Below are 18,976 nucleotides of genomic sequence, written 5' to 3' on the forward strand. Positions count from 1 at the left end.
GTTTAATTACATATGATATATGTGGACAATATTTATCTTTGTGTTCTTGATTCAATAGTTTTTCTCGTGTATATAATCATATGTGATTACATGTATCTAATCACATATGATTTATATAGACATCATTATTTTTTGTCCATATAAATCATATGTGATTAGATATATATAATCACATGTGATTATACGTATTTAATCACATATGATTACAGTTGACAAAGAACAATTACTAAATTGAGAATGTGACAATGAATCTTATCCACAAAAATCATATATGATTGGATACATAAAATCACATGTGATTATATGTATTTAATCAGATATGATTTATGTAGATAATATTTTTTTTGTGGTTTCGATTGAATAATTGATTTTGTGTAATTAGTCACATGTGATTATATGTATATAATCACATATGATTTGAGGTGGACAAGATTCATTTTTTCCTTCTCGATTCAATAGTTGTGCTCATGTACTTAATCATATACAATTATACATATAATCACATGAGATAAAATACATGAGAACAACTATAAAGATATATATATATATATATATATATATATATATATATATATTTCAAAGTTCAATACATATCGATTGAAGGCAAACGGGCAACAAGCTGCTCCGCCAGCCCTTTCTGGATGGCAAAACCAATTCTTTCAACCCATTAAATAAAATAGCATTGGTAAAGTAAGCCCTTTCATCTATTCATAAATATAAATATCTCATTCTAAAGATTTTTGGTTGATTTTATCTTAATATTACAAGTTAGTAACATTAAGTTGTCACTTTCCGGACCACTCAACACTCTTGGAATAAACTGTACCAATCTACTAAAAATTACATTGTTTTCTTTATATGTGGGAAACTATACATCCATATCTAACTATAGGCTTTGGAATTTTAGTATTTGAAGTTCTGATGAATTTATTATGATTTTTCTAAGACAATGCATGAAATCTGTGACAACATGGACGAGCCTGAGAAGATTGCCAATTTTACCCCTCAAGGAGTCGGAATTTCGAAATGTGATTCAAAGTTTGAAGAAACTAGACACACTAATATTTCTAGAAAACTAAGTCTCATGATTTTTAGACGATCTTATTGACCTGCACGAATTTTAGAAGTTGGAGGACAGATTTGGGAAAATAGATCACTTTTGGTGTTCTATTAAGTAATTAATGGTTAAGCCTTAAGTTTATCACTTTTAACATGATTTTTGGTTACTTATTAGGCTATAGAGATGTGAAATTCAATTTAAACTAAAGGCCTTATTGCTTGGCTTAATGAGGGTTTAAAGTTAAGGATTTTCACATAAAATGCCACTTTCACACTTATTATGTTCTTTTCAGACAATATGATAAACACCTAGTGTGTTTGAAATCCTACAGTGACCATCAACTCTCTAATAGACTCCAATTTAGCCCATAGAGCTTACAATTTTCAATAAAAACAACACAAAAACAAGCAAATGAACAAGCAAGTTCGTAATTCATCAACAACATGAAAACATAAAGGAAATTTTCAAGTTGAACGTCTTATATGATGTGAAATCAAGTATTAGACATCGATTAGTCGTTCATTATAAGCTTAATTTCATGAATTTCGTGAGAAATCGAGTCAACTTAGGTTGAAAAAACGCAGGTGTATAGAATAAAAAATTACTACCTGGAAGCTCTCATAGACCGTCTTTGTAGAGATCAACTTCACTGTCGATTGAGACTTGCGAGAGATATAGTTAATGATAAGCTCCGTCAATGGTGATGTTGGTTCAAATTACCCAGAAAGATGTGTAGAGAGAGAAAGATATGTAAAGAGAGAAACGGAAGAGAGATATGTAGAGAGAGAAAGATATGCTGAGAGAGAAATAGAAGAGAGAAATAAGAGAGAGATACATAGAGAGAGAAAGATGAGAGAGATAGGTAGAGAGAGAAAGAATAGAGAGAATGTCAATAAAAATAAAAATAAAGTAGTAATTATGTTTTTATAAAATTAAAATATTTTTTTTAACATATCATTAAAATTTCAACATTTAAAAATTAATAGTCAAAATTTGTTCTCATAATAAAAAATGTTCTTGATTGAACATACTTTTATATATATATATATATATATATATATATATATATATATATATATATATATATATATATATATATATATATTCATCGATTATTAACAAATTATCACTTAATTATGTAAAGTTAAATAAATATCAGTGTGTGGGACTTAGACAAGTAAAAATGTTCTTGATTGAACATACTTATTTATATATATATATATATATATATATATATATATATATATATATATATATATATATATATATATATATATATATATATATATATATTCATCGATTATTAACAAATTATCACTTAATTATGTAAAGTTAAATAAATATCAGTGTGTGGGACTTAGACAAGTTCACGTGATATTATATATGAGTTTATTTTAGGATTAAAAGGTCTCAATTATCATTTTATGGTGGGTTCACGTTCAATTTCAGAATGTTATTTTCTGTTTAGATGTATTATTAACCGGTAACATTACAATCGAATTAAGCTGCATTATGGCTTGTTTGTTTTTCTACAAAAATATTTTTTGAGCATTTTTTTTCCTTCTGGCATGTAGACGTTTCTCAAGTGCATGTATTTTTCCGCAAACATGGAAAAAAAACAAAAGACATTTAACCACTTCCAAAACAAGTAACACCTATATCAAAATTGACAACGTTATAGATTCATCATAGATTTTTTAATTGTTTTAATTTGTAGAAATATATTAGTTTTGCTGAGTTATCGAATCATTATTTTTATTTAATCTAACAATACCAGTTCATTATAAATAAAATTATTATTTAAACTAAAGACAATAGTATATATATATATATATATATATATATATATATATATATATATATATATATATATATATATATATATATATTACATATTTACATGTATCAAATATGTAAGATAATTGTTATATTGTCTGATCTTTATTAATTAAAAAAAAAAAAGACAATGGTATATCATATATAAGATATATTACATACTGTGTGAAACCCGTATATTACACGAGTTTATTAAACATAAAAATTTTAATATTAGTGTGTAAACATTAAACATTTTGTAAAATAATTTTAAAAAAAAAAATAAATCAATGAGTTTGTAACATTTATTTGAATTTATTCTCAAATTAATAAAATGATAATCTTATATTAATAGAATGAGAACACTCCATATATGAACCGTAAATTCTGAAAATTTAATGTAAAAAATGAAAAACCTCAAAAAAATGATAAATGAAAAATAAGAATGAAAAAAAAACCCCCAAAAAAGGTCATGCGACAAAAATAAAAGAGAAGAAGACATGTGACAAAAAAAACACTTATTTATTAGAAAAGATTTACATGTATCAAATATGTATGTAAGATAATTGTTATGTTATGTAATCTTTTTTTTTTTAATATTACATTTAATAGATAATTTCCTTTTATTTATTAAATCAAAATATTAGGTAGATAACTCGAGAAAATCAAATAATTTAAATTAAATGAGACCATCTCCAATGGTACCACACAACCACCAACTTATCGATGGAAAACCAAACACCAATAACCAATCACAAGTAGCATCACCATCATAACAATTACGAAAAAGTTGTCCCTTGTTCTAAACATATTAAAACCTCATGATAATTACCAACAATTATCTTAAAATTGAAACTAACTTAATACCACAAAAAACAAAAAAATAATATTGGAATAAAATGCTTAGATGAGCCATAAAATTAAAACAAAATTGTGTTGTGTTATAAATAACTTGAAACCATCTAAAAACTACCGAACATTTAAACAAAATCAAAATTTAAGTTTTTACTTGAATAATTCACAAATATGAGAACTATTAAAATTAAAACCATACATCTTTTCCTGTCTTTTTTTTCTAACATGATCAAAAAACAAAATAACATTTAAAAGAATATCATGACCAACTATTTCTTCTCCGGAACGAGATGAATCTTTTACCTTCGGTACATGGGAGGTACATGGGAGGAGACAAGTTGGCGTGTTAGTGTGAAGGAGATGGTGGATGTGTCTAATAACCACAATGTCAGATATCGGTGGGGGTACAGGTGGAGAGAAACTGATGAAAGTGTGATCATGGTTGCTACTTTAAGTCTTTTATTCTATTTTCGATTGTTTTCATCATGGTCCTTGAATTTGATGTAAATTGTAAAATAGCATGAACACTTTATAAGGTATACTGATCATTTTATACGTATATAACGGAGAATATTAGATGGTATCAACCTTACGGAACATGCATGTTATTTTTAAATAGAGAGCAATGTAAAATATTCAAAAGTTTAATAAAAACTGCGAAGGATGCAAAAATCACATGTACCAAAACGTCCAAAACTGTAATTTACTCTATATCAAGATTAGAGTATCATATCATCTACTACCTTTTTCTTTAAAGATTAGTCTTGTCGCTATCTCAATTCATGTAATGCGAAAAATATAGTTGATTATAAGATGCCCACAAGGACTGTGACGTCCGTTTCAATTGGCAGATATAGATGATGTTGTGATGCAAATGAAGTCAACAAACACTACAAGTGACATGTCTCTTGTTGTTATTATTATTATTATTAGTATTGGCCTATTCAGCTAGTCTTATAAACCAATCATTTATTTAAAGAGAAAAAAGTGGCAATAACCTTATTTAACAAAAACTTATTTGTTTATTTTACAAAATCTCATTACCTTCCAATAAAAGAATATATATATATATATATATATATATATATATATATATATATATATATATATATATATATATATATATATATAAAGATAAAAAAAGTGGCAACAACCTTATTTAACAAAAACTTTTATATATATATATATATATATATATATATATATATATATATATATATATATATATATATATATATATATATATATAAAGATAAAAAAAGTGGCAACAACCTTATTTAACAAAAACTTATTTTTTATTTTACAAAATATCATTACCTTCCAATGAAAGAATATATATATATATATATATATATATATATATATATATATATATATATATATATATATATATATATATATATATATAACTCATGAGAACCATGGTTATAAGATTATTTAAACTTTTATAATTAAAACTTATAATTGTTAATCAGTTATTTTAAATAAATTATTAATTAAGAAATATATCAAATTTTTTAAGTTATTAGAGCTTCAAATTTAACATATAATTAAAAAAATATAAATTTGAATTTTGAAATGAGTTGCCTAATATATCTACATGACACATGACATATTAATGAGGAGTTGTATTAAAATGGCACTTGGCAAAAGGAGATTAAAACTATTGATTTATTACAATAGGGAAATATATATACATATATATATATATATATATATATATATATATATATATATATATATATATATATAGAGAGAGAGAGAGAGAGAGAGAGAGAGACAGAGAGAGACAGCGAGAGAGGTATGTTCAAATGTGGATTAACAAATATTGTGTGGATGTAGGGAAAAACAAATTGATCAAGTATTATTTAATTTTAACAAATAATTAATTAAATCATCTACCCTTTAATTTAGGCAAATTACTTTATTTAAAACATTATTGCCTCTTCAATCGACACCCACACAATCGTATCCCTCCCGTTTTCATTGACCTTCGGCCCCCATCAGACGACCTTCACGCCGTCGCCGTAAGCCCTTGAGTCCGTCGTCCATCCTCACTACAGTGTCCGTCGTCTACTCTTTAGTCGTCGACCCTTTCTACCCCTTCATCTGTTCATCAGCAACGCACAGATTCTGTGTAGAGTTGGGAAAACCCAAAAAAAAATTCATCTCCTTCTGTGTTGGAATCAAGAATCCCGCCCCTTTCCTTGTACTTAATTTCTCCTTTAAAGAAGCCTTACAAAGTTGGATTATACTAATCATTCTCTCTGTTCTTTTCTTAATTTTGACAGGTAAACCCATCAATTTTAATTTCTTGTCGTTGCATTCTTCATTGGGTTTAAAGAAGCAACTCTGTCATGTTTCATGTATTTTTTTCTGCGATAACCTTGTTTTCTTCTTTAATCGTGTTTTAAGCGTTCAATTCAGTTGTTGTGGGTTTTGTTGTAATGTTTTTCAATTGTTTGAAATCTGCAGAAAGCAATCAGAGTGCAGATATGGCTAAATGCTCGTTCAAGCTTGAACACCCATTGGGTATTGTGCCTTCAATCACAATTTCCTTTTCTTTTGCGGTTTTCTTGTTTCATTCTTGATCACTAGATAATAATATTTGTTTAATTGGGTGTTTCGATGTCTGTTTTCTAAACGATTATTGCATCAAGATGTGCAATTAGATAATAAGATCAATTGCTAAACCTGAATTTCTCCTTTTTATTTATGTAGAGAAGAGGAAATCGGAATTCTCTCGCATCAGAGAGAAGTATCCAGATAGAGTTTCATTAAGACATTTTGTTTCTTTATCAATCAAATTTTATGCTATTCTATTTGTGTCTTAGCTCTTGAGTAAAATTTTGGTTTCAGGTGATTGTTGAGAAAGCTAAAAAATCTGACATTCCTGACATAGACAAAAATAAGTACGTGAATGTTGACCTTTCCCATTTGTTGTATCTATATTAGTTTATATAGGATTATATGAAAGAAACAACAAACTACTTTCATCGATTTGATTACATCACTACATTTTTTACATTTTCTTTTTATGGTGTCATTTATATAAAAAGATATGAATGTGATGGGACCCACAAAATGGTAATAATTTAATGTTTTTGTTTTAGATATCTAGTTCCAGCTGATTTGACTATTGGTCAATTTGTGTATGTTGTTCCTGATGGGTTTTGAACATTCTAACACTCCTATGGTGTACATGCAACTCTAGAAACCTTGGATCTATGTTTGACTAAGATACATGCAAATAATTATTTTTCCAAGGTTCTTATCCTAACTAGCATGGCATGGGGTACTAGAATCAAATAAAGCTGGTAGAATTACTTACCTTGTAGTAATAGTTGATTTCTTGGAGTTTGAGAGCCTAGCACCAATAATGTGGATGCCTCAAATGGAAGTCACAAATCACCACAAACTTGGAAAACTTGAGAGAATAGTTACGACCTTCTTGAAATCGGCCCTCTTAGTTTACACACATCAACTAGTCACTTTTCAAGAACCAAAGCCTCCTTTATATAGCGTGGTGGATTAGGGTTACATTCATGTAAGCCCTAATACCCATGTCTTTTCATTTCCATGAGGTCCATGGGTTAAAGCTCCATGGAGTATCCATGGACTTTCCATGCAAGCCTAGCTCATTCCAAATAAGCATTAGCCCACACTATATAACTACAAGATCCCATATTTAATTAGTCATACTTTTGATCTCTAAATTAATTATAGATCAACACTAATTAAATAATATGATTTTATATTAATATATTAGAACTTATAATATATTAGTAAATCATAACTTATACTATTCTCAAAAGATTATCCATACATTGTTCGGGTGAAGTGCAACCCAAATGGACCATGCCGGGTCGGGTCAAGTACATACCAAATATAGTTATGGACTTAGACACCATATCCAACAGTCTCCCACTTGGATAAGTCTAATATCTATAGTTGCAAGTATGACTTCAGGATCCGATCAACAATCGTAGCTCTTAAAACTCTGTTGAACTATGAAGCGCCATTTTAGATAAGTGATCATATAATCCTCTATTCTAGATATCAGCCGGACAAATACATGGAACATGGTCTTGCTTATGGTCCAACATTTGTTTCTCGATTTCTGATTTGTTTGACACAGAACTTAACTGAACACATCAATTTAGTTTTGATCAGGCCCGATACATAGGTCAAAACAAAATCATCGAGGGGCCCAGATATCGATTCTAATCCTAGAAGGAACAAATAAACTTCGACTCATATGTTTGCTCTACTACTTGTTGAATTACACACAAAGGCACAATTTATAACATCGAGTTACCAATGCGTTTTCGTGTATTCAATGCATAACCAACTCATAGGCAACAAATCATATCTCTAGGTTTGAAGACTTATATGATATTACCGTCTCACGATAACTCGAGATAAATTCCATGAAGTGATACCAGTGAGCGTGGGTTGAATCCAATACTCCGAACTTATGTGTAAAACCCCGTTTATCTATTAAATAGATAAATAAATTAATGAATGGCTTGTAACTCTAAATAAATAATTATATATAAAAGGATGATCTCGAGGAGCTAATTGTCATAATTTTAGAAGTTGGGGGTTAAAAGTGTGAATTCCGGACTCAGTTTGTAAATATTTATGAAGACAGGGGCTCCGTGGTAATTATTTAGATTTAATTTGAATGTGAAAGAGGTGGAAGGGCTGAATATGTCATAATTAAGATATTAGGGTAAAAAGGGGTAACATACGGAGCTGAATTATAAAGATTTTAGGAGATGGGGGCTGTTTGGTAATTTATGGGACTTAATTTTAATGGATTTTGATGCTGAGGGTTTAAATGGTAAATATGGGCCTTATTTTGAAAGGAAATGTCATGAGGAGGGACTGTTTTTGTCAATATGGCAGAATGTTTAGTAGCACCAGGTATATAACCTTACTTCACCCGTTACCAAGCTAAAAACCCTAAACCTAGTTCTTATTCACAGCCGTCGGGTATCCTCCAGCCACCATCATCGGTTTCACCTACTTCCGACCACCCATGGCCGCCAAGCGACGATTGAGTCCATTCTATGGCGTTGCCGTCAACGGGAGCATTCAACCATCCAGTCCCGATGTTGCGACTGGGAACCCAAAGGAACCACCGCCACCACCACGAGGTGGTGGCTGCCGAAGTGAAATCACCGATGTCGCCGCCATACGCCACCAAATGGGTGGCTGGCTTCCCTTTCCAAGCTGAAGGTGTGATGATGCATGTGGGTGTTGTTTGGATTGCTCGAAAAGGCATCACCACCACCATAGGGTGGTGGCTGCCGCTATGCACCACCGTCGGCCACCTCAAGGTGGTTTGTGTGTGTATGTTTAGTTTAGTTAGTGTGTGTTTTTCTTTGGTATTTTCATTGTAATTGTAACTCAAAAAGGAATAATGAGAAAGGAATTCGAAACCACCACCGTGAGGTGGTGGCTGCCGCCTCCTGCCGCCACCGGCCGCCGTGTCGGGTGGCGGTGTGCTTTGATGGTGTTTAGACTTGTTTGGATGATTAGACAAAGGACTAAAACCCTAATGGGCCCAATGAAGCTTAATGGACTCTATTGGACCCAATAAGACTTAATGGGCTTAATAAAACCTTAATGGACCCTAATAAAGCCCTAATGGGCTTAATGATATTCTAGTGGGCTTAATAGGCCCAATAAATCCCTAATTGATTTAAAAGCCCAACAAATTAATTAATGGACTAGTATTGGGTTGGAAACCCTAATTAGGGGGAATTAATCGGGACACACGGGAATTATTTAATAACTGGAGGTATTAAATAATAATCATTGGCAAAGACTAATCTAAGCAATATGGGACTTAATGGATTAAGTCCTTAATGGATTAAGTGCTTAATGGGTTAAGTAGGAAACTTAACCCTAATCATCATTTTATGTGAAACCCTAATTTCATTTGGGTTTATGGTTGGGCCTTTCTATTGGGCCTTAATGATTGGGATATCAAATGGGCTATCCAAGATCAAGCAAATGGTCTAGAGCAATTTAATGGGCCTAGGGCTTGGTCCCAATTTAGAAAATTGGGCCATAGATGGGCCATAGTTTGGGCCTTAATGAGTATATGATGTTGGGCCTCAGAATGAGACCATGTATAGGCCTAGGCCCAATTTGGAAAATTGGGCCATGTGTTTGGCTTTGATTCCTAATTGACTTTGGGCCTACGGATTGGGCCTTGGGCTTGAATAAGCCAAGCGAGGGGTAATGTAGTAATTACCCAAAGAATGTATGTATGGTTATGTATTGGGACCCAATTATTAATTGGGTGTTATTTTGGTGTTGACAGTTCGGGAATCTATCAGCCAGCAGCTGGGGTCGAGTCTGCGGGACTTTGGCAAGTGTGGGATTGTGTCTTCGGGACTTCAGCAGTGTGAGGTGAGTTACCTTCCAGTAGCGGTGGGTCTACGGCCACAATGTCGGGCCACCAGTAGGAGTTGTTAGATGATTGTCTTTGTGATAATTGTCTATGTTTGCTACTACATGTTATGTTTATGTGCTAGCATGATATGATGTTATGTGATAGTGGTAGTAGGGGGTGAAATAGTCCCCGGTTACCGGTCGATAGGGCCGAAGGGGTAGATTAGTACCCAACTATGCTAGACAGATTATGATATATGTGATATGATATTATGTGGTAGTAGTAGGGGTGAAATAGTCCCCACTTACCGGTCGACACGACCGAAGGGGTAGGCCAGCACCCAGATATGCTAGGCAGTATATGACTTATGTGTTTATGTTATGCTTTTATGTGGTAGTGTTAGGGGGTGAAATAGTCCCCGATTACCGGTTGAAAGATACCGAAGGGGAGGCCAGCACCCAGATATGCTAGGCAGTATCCGGTCGAGAGGACCGTAGGGGAGCCTAGCACCCAGGTATGCTAGGCAGTATCCGGTCGAGAGGACCGAAGGGAAGGCTAGCACCCAGATATGCTAGATAGTATCCGGTCGAGAGGACCGAAGGGGTAGGTCGGGCACCCTGATATGTTTGACAGTATATGTATGTTATATGATTGTATGGTATGTGGTATGATGGGGGGAACTCACTAAGCTTCGTGCTTACGGTTTTCAGTTTTGGTTTCAGGTACTTCGTGTTTAAAGGAAAGGAGCCGGCTTGATCGCAGCGCATCACACTATGGTTTTCCCCACATGAGATCTTTGCGATTACACTCTGATATTATTTTATGATAACACATTTGATTATTTCTACTTTGGTTTTGACATGACATGATATTACGAATGTTTTATTACACTGTTGGTTTATAATGACGTATTTAAAAATGAAATTTTTGGCCTGTATTTTTGGGATGTTACAAGTTGGTATCTGAGCCATGGTTTGAGGGATTCGGACATACTCTCGGGTGTGTCTGAACTCAAACTAAGGGCTTGGTATGGAAATTTTCTAAAGTAAAACCATTTTATAAAAAGAGCTTGAAAAAAAAATCTAAAAAGAGAAAAGAAGTTTGAGAAGAACAAAGTGTGTGGTGCGTGCAATCAGCCGAGCTCAAGTAAGTTTTACCCAAGATAGCCATACATGTTATGTTATGGTATGATATGATATGATTATGAGAACTGCATGCTAGATTAGGGCTAAGGATCTAGGAGGATGCCTTATATGCCTACTGTATGTGCTTGTAGACTTGCATGCTAGTACAGATCAGTCAGTGATAGGATAGCCTGTTTAGGTTATGCCTGATTGTATGAGCCTTTGAATTGCATGTACAGATTCCTGATTAGAGGATAGAATGATTTGATTGAAATATGATTGTTAGAGTTTCCATTGTCTGAATGATGCTTGCTTTGTGCTTTGTGGGACTTTTAGTAATGTGAGCTAACTATTAAGTGAATATGCTAAGTCACATGTGGCACAGGCTGGATAATCTCAGAGTGATAGATTTGACCCTATTGCGCAGCTCTTGTTTGAGTCCAACCATTCTAGGGATGGGTCTATTACTCGAAGGATTATCTGATCTCGGTTGTATGTGGCTATATTCATGAGGTAGCTAGTTGACATTACTTGGAATCTTTTAGCAGCTGAGGACTGGGTGGGCTCGGGAACCTAGGGAAACCTAGGATATAGTTCAGTGAGTTAGTAGTGAGGCTTAGTTACACTTGGGTGTACTAGTTGAGGAAGTGACTTGGAGGATCCGGGAGGATTGCTGAGGAAAGTATGGATAGGTGTGGAAGGTAGTATTGGGCCCGTACTACTGAAAGCACAGGATCCATACTCGAATCAGTAAGAGACTTGGAGAATCTAAGAAGCTTCAGGAAAGAGTTTGTGACCCAGTTTGGGAACAGAGGATGTTCCAGTTGTTGCAGCTTAGCCATTGGCAAGCGAGATAGTGAGCGTGACAGGGTGTCAGACCCTGAAGGATATGATTTCCAAGAGGTTGTAGATGTGAGATCGATTTGGAGCACCCTAGAAAGAGAGGGTTGTGCTAGGCGGGTATAGTAGAGGGTCCCGGGAAGAGACCCATGACTTCTGATCATCGGGTGAAAGGCCAGCAGGGCCTGAGTTAGAGCAGCGCGTATGATAATGTACACAAGGGAGTTTGTTGCTCCAAGGATTTAGGCTACTTCAGGGTAGCAGGGTTGATCATGTCAACAGAAGGTGATTAGTATTCCTCCAGATGTTGCGGGTATGTCATCTTATTAGATGGATATTGGGAATACGTATCGCTTTGGGATCGCGAGTGAGTTTGGATAATTCGGATCTCGAGTAAGTTTTCTGCAAGTGTTCAGTTATCAAGGACCGTATATGCCATCTTGCATGCCGAAAGGTCCTTGATGAACCCAAAGAGGGATGCGTCTTGTGGAGTGGGTTCCGCGCATACCATTATCATTTTGGATCTTTGTCGGGATCTATGCAGGAGTATTATTAAGAGGATACTCGATCAGGGTTGGAGTGATTGTTCTCTAATGAAGTCAGCGCTCAGAGGTTCTATCATTGTTCAGGATGGTCGGTAATTGTTTATGGATGAACTTTGGAGTTCAAGGTACTACCGTTGCTAGGACAGAACTGGTGACAGGAAGAGGGTAGTGTTAGTCACGGGTGTTAGATGCATAAGTGGTTGGTCACTGGATGTTCAAGAGAATTGTGTTTTCGCATGGGCTGTGTTCGATTAGAGTTCGGTGGTACTGCAAGATTGGCAGTGGGAACGAGGATTCGTCAGCTAGAGTGAAGATTAAGGTCTTCAATTGATAGCATGTTAAATGGATTGAGGTGTCAGACTGGATCAGATTTCAAGAGTACTTATCGATACTTCTAAGGATGGGAGATCTCAAGGTTTAATCGGCGATTAAACGTAAGCATTCGCAGGCACAAGTTGTCATCAGTGGGATATTAGAGAGCGAGAAGGATTGGGAATCCTTCAATTCTCAAGTAATGTGAAGACTTAGTCGAATCTAAGTGGGGGAGAGACTCTTTATAATGTCCTCCAAATGTGAGTTATTGTAACAACGCAAATTTTCAAACAAATTTTCCATTTTTAAAAATAAAGTATTTCCATTCAAAACTAGGCATAAATAATTTAAGTGTCATGTCCAATACAAATTGTCTGAATCCCAAGATCATAAAAACATCCTTCAGTGTGTACAGATCACGCCGGCGCCTTCCCACGGTCCTCGCTAGTACCTGAAACACATACATAACAACTGTAAGCATAAATGCTTATTTAGTTTCCCTAATATACAACTTACGCACATACGCCTTTCCAGGCCCTGACCTTCCGGTCCACAACACAACACCTTCCGGCCCATAACATAATCGCCTTCCGGCCCATAAAAACATACATAGCACGCATAACAATTAACTTACCACATATAGCACGTATATCACATATCATATCCGACCTTCCGGTCACACAGTCAAACCCTTCCGGGTACAGTATAGTGAGAAGACTCACCTCATGAATACTGAAAGCTAGCAAATCTTGAAATCACTCGTGCTCGATCCGCCGAGCTACAACCTCCCTATAACATCATATATCTCTTATTAACACTTTTATCTTCTAAGTTTAACTGCCCCTAAGAAGCCACACATAGGTCAACTCTGGTCAACGGTCAACTTGACCGGACTCGGCGAGTGCCATGGCGACTCGGCGAGTCTAGACGTCCTCCAATTCTCTAAGATTCCCCTTCTACTCGTCGAGTATCCTCCTTGACCCGACGAGTTACTCCTGGAAGAATCGCGGGGCCACCCCGACTCAACTCGCCGAGTCTGAAGAACAACTCGACGAGTTCCAGTTAATCTTCAAGCTACTCGCCGAGTCTGTTCATCGGACTCGGCGAGTCCATGCCATGCAACCGCTCAAACTGCTTTCTAAGGTCAGAACTGCTCCGGCCATTCATAGGTCTGGCCTTCCTAGACTGATCCATCACGTAAGGTCCTCATTTCGGTGCTCATGATACACCCCAAGACTTATAATTTACATATTGACCTAAGGCATAAGGATTCCAATCCAAAACCTTCATCAATTCCTGAAATGCACAGGCATGGGACATTCTGGACCTCCAAAGGTCCCAATACAGGGTTACAATCGTTTGGGGGACTAGGGTAACATTCAATCTAGTCATAAAAGGGTTCCATAAACCCTAATTCCATAAACACATCAACATAGCAGAGTATACTCGAATTCTTACCTGGATGATGTACTCTCTGTGTCCCCAATACTCAGAACGTGACTCCCTTGCTGTTCCTTTAGCCAAGCCCTTCTCTTCCTTGCACAACAACTCCTTCAAAATCACCAATGGCCTTTAACCTTGCTCCAGATGCACACAATCGATTTAGGGTTCCTCTCAGAAGGCTAAAATAAACAATGACGGTCAATAAGTCCCTTTTATACGTCCCAAACCTGAACGGTGAGGGTTTTCGCTAAACAGCGCAGACTCGCCGAGTCCATATCCGGACTCGTCGAGTCCAGTCGCGAACCCGCGACCAGGTCTGCGATCCTACTCGGCGAGTCTAGGCTCCAACTCGCCGAGTCCCCTCTTAAGACACCCCAAAAACATAATTTTAACAATACCTGAGATTCCGGGCTGTTACAATTCTCCCCCACTAGGATTAGACTTCGCCCTCGAAGTCTCACTCTGAAAATAGTTCCGGATGCTGCTCCCGCATCTCACGTTCCGGCTCCCAAGTCATTTCCGATCCCTTCCGGTGTTGCCACTGAACAAACACCAGAGGTACCTCCTTGTTCCTCAGAACCTTGATCTTCCGATCCCTGATGGCCACTGGTCTCTCAACATAATTCAGGCTCGCATCCACCTGAATATCCTCTAATGGAACCACTGCCGACTCATCGGCTATGCACTTCCTCAATTGCGACACATGAAAAGTGTCGTGGATTTGCCCCAACTCCGCTGGCAACTCCAAACGATAGGCTACCCGGCCTATCCTTGCAATCACACGAAATGGCCCAATATACCGGGGCCCCAACTTGCCCCTCTTCCTGAATCGAATCACCCCTTTCCAAGGAGAGACCTTCAGGAGAACGAAGTCGCCGACTTGAAACTCAAGCTCGGATCGGCGCCTGTCTGCATAACTCTTCTTTCGGCTCTGGGCGGTCAATAACCTCTGTCTAACTTGCTGAATCTGCTCTGTCGTCTGGAGCACGATCTCCGTGCTGCCCATCACTCTCTGTCCCACTTCTCCCCCAGCAAATGGGGGTCCGACACCTCCTACCATACAACAACTCAAAAGGTGGCATACCAATGCTCGAATGATGGCTGTTGTTGTAGGAAAACTCTGCCAAGGGTAAATACGCATCCCAGCTACCCCCGAAGTCTAACACACACGCTTGAAGCATGTCCTCCAGCGTCTGAATCGTCCGCTCGCTCTGACCGTCTGTCTGGGGATGGTATGCGGTACTAAAATGCAACTTAGTACCCAGCTCCTCATGGAATTTCTTCCAGAACCTGGAAGTGAAGCGCACATCACGGTCTGAAACAATCGAGGTCGGCACCCCATGCCGAGATACCACTTCTCTCACATATATCTCCGCCAACTTCTCCGCTGAAGAACCCTCACTGATGGCAAGGAAGTGTGCACTCTTCGTCAACCTATCCACAATCACCCAAATGGCATCGACTCCTTTGGCAGTCCTCGGCAATTTGGTAATGAAATCCATAGTGATCTGTTCCCACTTCCACTCGGGAACCTCCAATAGCTGCAACTTGCCATGCGGTCTCTGGTGCTCGGCCTTAACCCTACGGCAGGTCACACACCTTTCAACGAACCATGCGACGTCCCTCTTCATACAGGGCCACCAATACTCTTTCCTCAAATCCAAATACATCTTCGTAGCACCGGGATGGATCGAGAATTTCGATCTATGAGCCTCTTCCATCAAAGTAATACGCGTATCACCCACGAACGGTACCCAAATCCGACCCTGAAACGTCAGAAGCCCTCGTCCATCCTTAACGAACTCTGAAATTAACCCAACGACCCGCTCTTTCTTCTGCATCTCTGGTCTCACAGCCTCGGCCTGTGCCCCACGAATAGCATCCAATACTAGAGTCATCACAGTCAGTCTCAAACATACATCTCGCAATGGAGTGCTCTCCGCCCTGCGGCTCAATGCATCGGCTACCACATTAGCCTTGCCCGGGTGGTACAGGATCTCACAATCATAATCCTTGACCACATCCAACCACCTCCTCTGACGCATATTTAGGTTGGGCTGATCCATCAAATACTTCAAGCTCTTATGGTCCGTGTATATCGTACATCGAACCCCATACAGGTAGTGACGCCAAATCTTGAGAGCGAACACTACTGCCCCCAACTATAAATCATGCGTGGGATATCTCGCCTCATGAGGCTTCAGCTGCCTCGACGCATAAGCTATCACATGACCCCTCTGCATCAACACTGCACCCAGTCCCGAGATCGATGCATCGCAATATACTACAAAATCTTCCATCCCTTCCGGGAGAGCTAATATCGGGGCTTCGCACAACCTTTGGCGAAGTGTCTCAAAGGAGGTCTGCTACTCGGGTCCCCATGAGAATGCAACACCCTTCCAGGTCAATCTGGTGAGCGGCACTGCGATCTTGGAGAAATCCTTAATAAATCTCCGATAGTACCCTGCCAACCCAAGGAAACTGCTGATCTCAGAGGGTGACTTCAGCACCTCCCAACTCATCACAGCCTCAACCTTGGCCGGATCGACCAATATCCCTTCCTGATTAACAACATGTCCTAGAAATTGGACCTCCCGCACCCAGAAGTCACATTTGGAGAACTTTGCATAAAGCTTCTCCTACCTCAATACCTCAAGGACCTCCCTCAAATGCTCCTCATGCTGCTCTCTAGATCTCGAATACACTAGGATGTCGTCGATAAATACAATCACTGACCGATCCAACATAGGCCTGCATACCCTGTTCATGAGATCCATGAACACAGCCGGGGCATTGGTGAGCCCGAAAGGCATCACCACAAACTCATAATGCCCATATCGCGTCCTAAACGCTGTCTTCTGGACGTCCTCATCCCGCACTCTCACCTGATGGTACCCTGACCTCAGATCAATCTTGGAAAACCAAGATGCTCCTTGCAACTGATCGAATAAATCATCGATCCTCGGTAACGGGTAACGGTTCTTGACCGTCAACTTGTTCAACTCCCGGTAATCAATGCACATCCGGTGTGAACCATCCTTCTTCTTGATGAACAGAATAGGTGCTCCCCACGGCGAGCTGCTCGGCCGAATGAATCCCTTCCCCAGCAACTCCTGGAGCTGCGAGGACAACTCTTGCATCTCTGAAGGTGCAAGACGATAAGGCACCTTAGCAATAGGCGCGGCCCCCGGAACCAGATCGATACCAAACTCTACTTGCCTCACAGGAGGTACTCCCGGCAGCTCCTCGGGGAAAACATCTGGAAACTCACGCACCACTGGGACCTCCTCCACTGACCTCGGTCTCTCAGAAACTTCCCGCGTATCCATCACATACGCCACAAAACCCTTACAGCCCTACTGTAGCCACTGCCTCGCCCTAGCGGCCGAACAAAAAGTTGATCCCGAACGGGTACCCTCGCCGTACACCGAAAGAACTCCCCCACTATGGTCTCGTATAGTCACCAGCTGACGCTCACAGTCGATGACGGCGCCGAATCGGCTCAACCAGTCCATGCCCACGATGACACAGACGTCACCCATCGCAATAGGAATCAGGTCAATCGGGAACTCAACCCCGAAAATCTCTAGCACGCATCCCCAAAGAACCTCCGTGGCACAAACCACTCTCTCGTCAGCTATAGAAACTCTCAGAGGCCGACTCAACGACTCACGACTAATGCTGATATGCTGACTAAAAGCCAAAGATGCAAAGGACCTACTCGCACCCGAGTCAAATAACACTAAGGCAGACACAGAGTTCACAAGGAAAGTACCTACGCGTATAATAACATAAGCATAACATCTCGACATTAAATAATTACGTGAATTATAGCATACCTGCCACAACATCGGGCGCAGCGCGGACCTCCTCCGCAGTCAGCTGAAAGGCTCTTCGCCGAGCCCTCGGGGCCTCGGCCTTCACCGGTCGAGTCGCAGTAGCTCTGGCAGCAGGTGAAGATCCCTGAAGAAGCTGAGGGCACTCGGCCTTCCGATGGCCTGTCTGGTTGCAATGAAAGCAAACCGTAAACCCCTTGGGGCACTCCCTAGCAATGTGCCCCTCCTTGCCACACTTGTAGCAAGCACCAGATCGACATGCCCCATCATGAACCTTGCCGCACTTTCCGCAAGTGCAGCCCTTTGAACCTCCTGTCCTCGAATCGGCGGACTTTATCCGCTTGGCTGCCGGCTGGGACTGAGCCGGTCGCCGGTCCACCCGCTGAGACTCGGCCTCCTCCCTGGCCTGGGTCTCCAACTCGATCTCGCGCTTCCTGGCATTCGCCTGAAGCTCAGCAAAAGTATGGTAGGTGGAGTTTGACACAAACTCCCGGATATGCCTCCTCAACACACCCAAGTACTGGCTCATCCGAGCCTGATCAGTGGACACCAGCTCGGGGCAGAACATCGCCCTCTCATGAAACTTCCGCGTGATCACCGCAACAAAATCAGTACCCTGCTTGAGGGTCAAGAACTCCTGAACCAATCGTTCCCTCTCTACCGGGGGAACGTACTCGTCCCTGAACATAGCAGTAAACCCCTCCCATGTCACTGCTGAAATCTCTGCCAAAGTGAAG

General features: G+C 38.9%; 1 protein-coding gene across 1 annotated transcript; it reads left to right on the plus strand.

Annotated features, from left to right (window-relative positions):
- Nucleotides 1-6,177: 6,177 nt before the first annotated feature.
- LOC111878226 (autophagy-related protein 8C-like) lies at nt 6,178-6,907 on the plus strand. Its single transcript, XM_023874732.1, has 4 exons — nt 6,178-6,262; nt 6,452-6,519; nt 6,590-6,642; nt 6,844-6,907. Exons 1-4 carry the CDS (start codon nt 6,178-6,180, stop codon nt 6,905-6,907), a joined length of 270 nt encoding a protein of 89 aa, XP_023730500.1.
- Nucleotides 6,908-18,976: the final 12,069 nt, after the last annotated feature.

This window comes from Lactuca sativa, chromosome 9 (assembly GCF_002870075.4).
Source record: "Lactuca sativa cultivar Salinas chromosome 9, Lsat_Salinas_v11, whole genome shotgun sequence".
NCBI classification, from domain to species: domain Eukaryota; kingdom Viridiplantae; phylum Streptophyta; class Magnoliopsida; order Asterales; family Asteraceae; genus Lactuca; species Lactuca sativa.

Coding starts and splice junctions, on each gene's coding strand:
- LOC111878226 (XM_023874732.1), top strand. CDS start 6,178: ATGTTTTTCAATTGTTTGAAATCTGCAGAAAGCAATCAGAGTGCAGAT. Junction 6,263..6,451: donor CAAGCTTGAACACCCATTGG/GTATTGTGCCTT, acceptor TTATTTATGTAG/AGAAGAGGAAATCGGAATTC. Junction 6,643..6,843: donor CCTGACATAGACAAAAATAA/GTACGTGAATGT, acceptor TTTTTGTTTTAG/ATATCTAGTTCCAGCTGATT.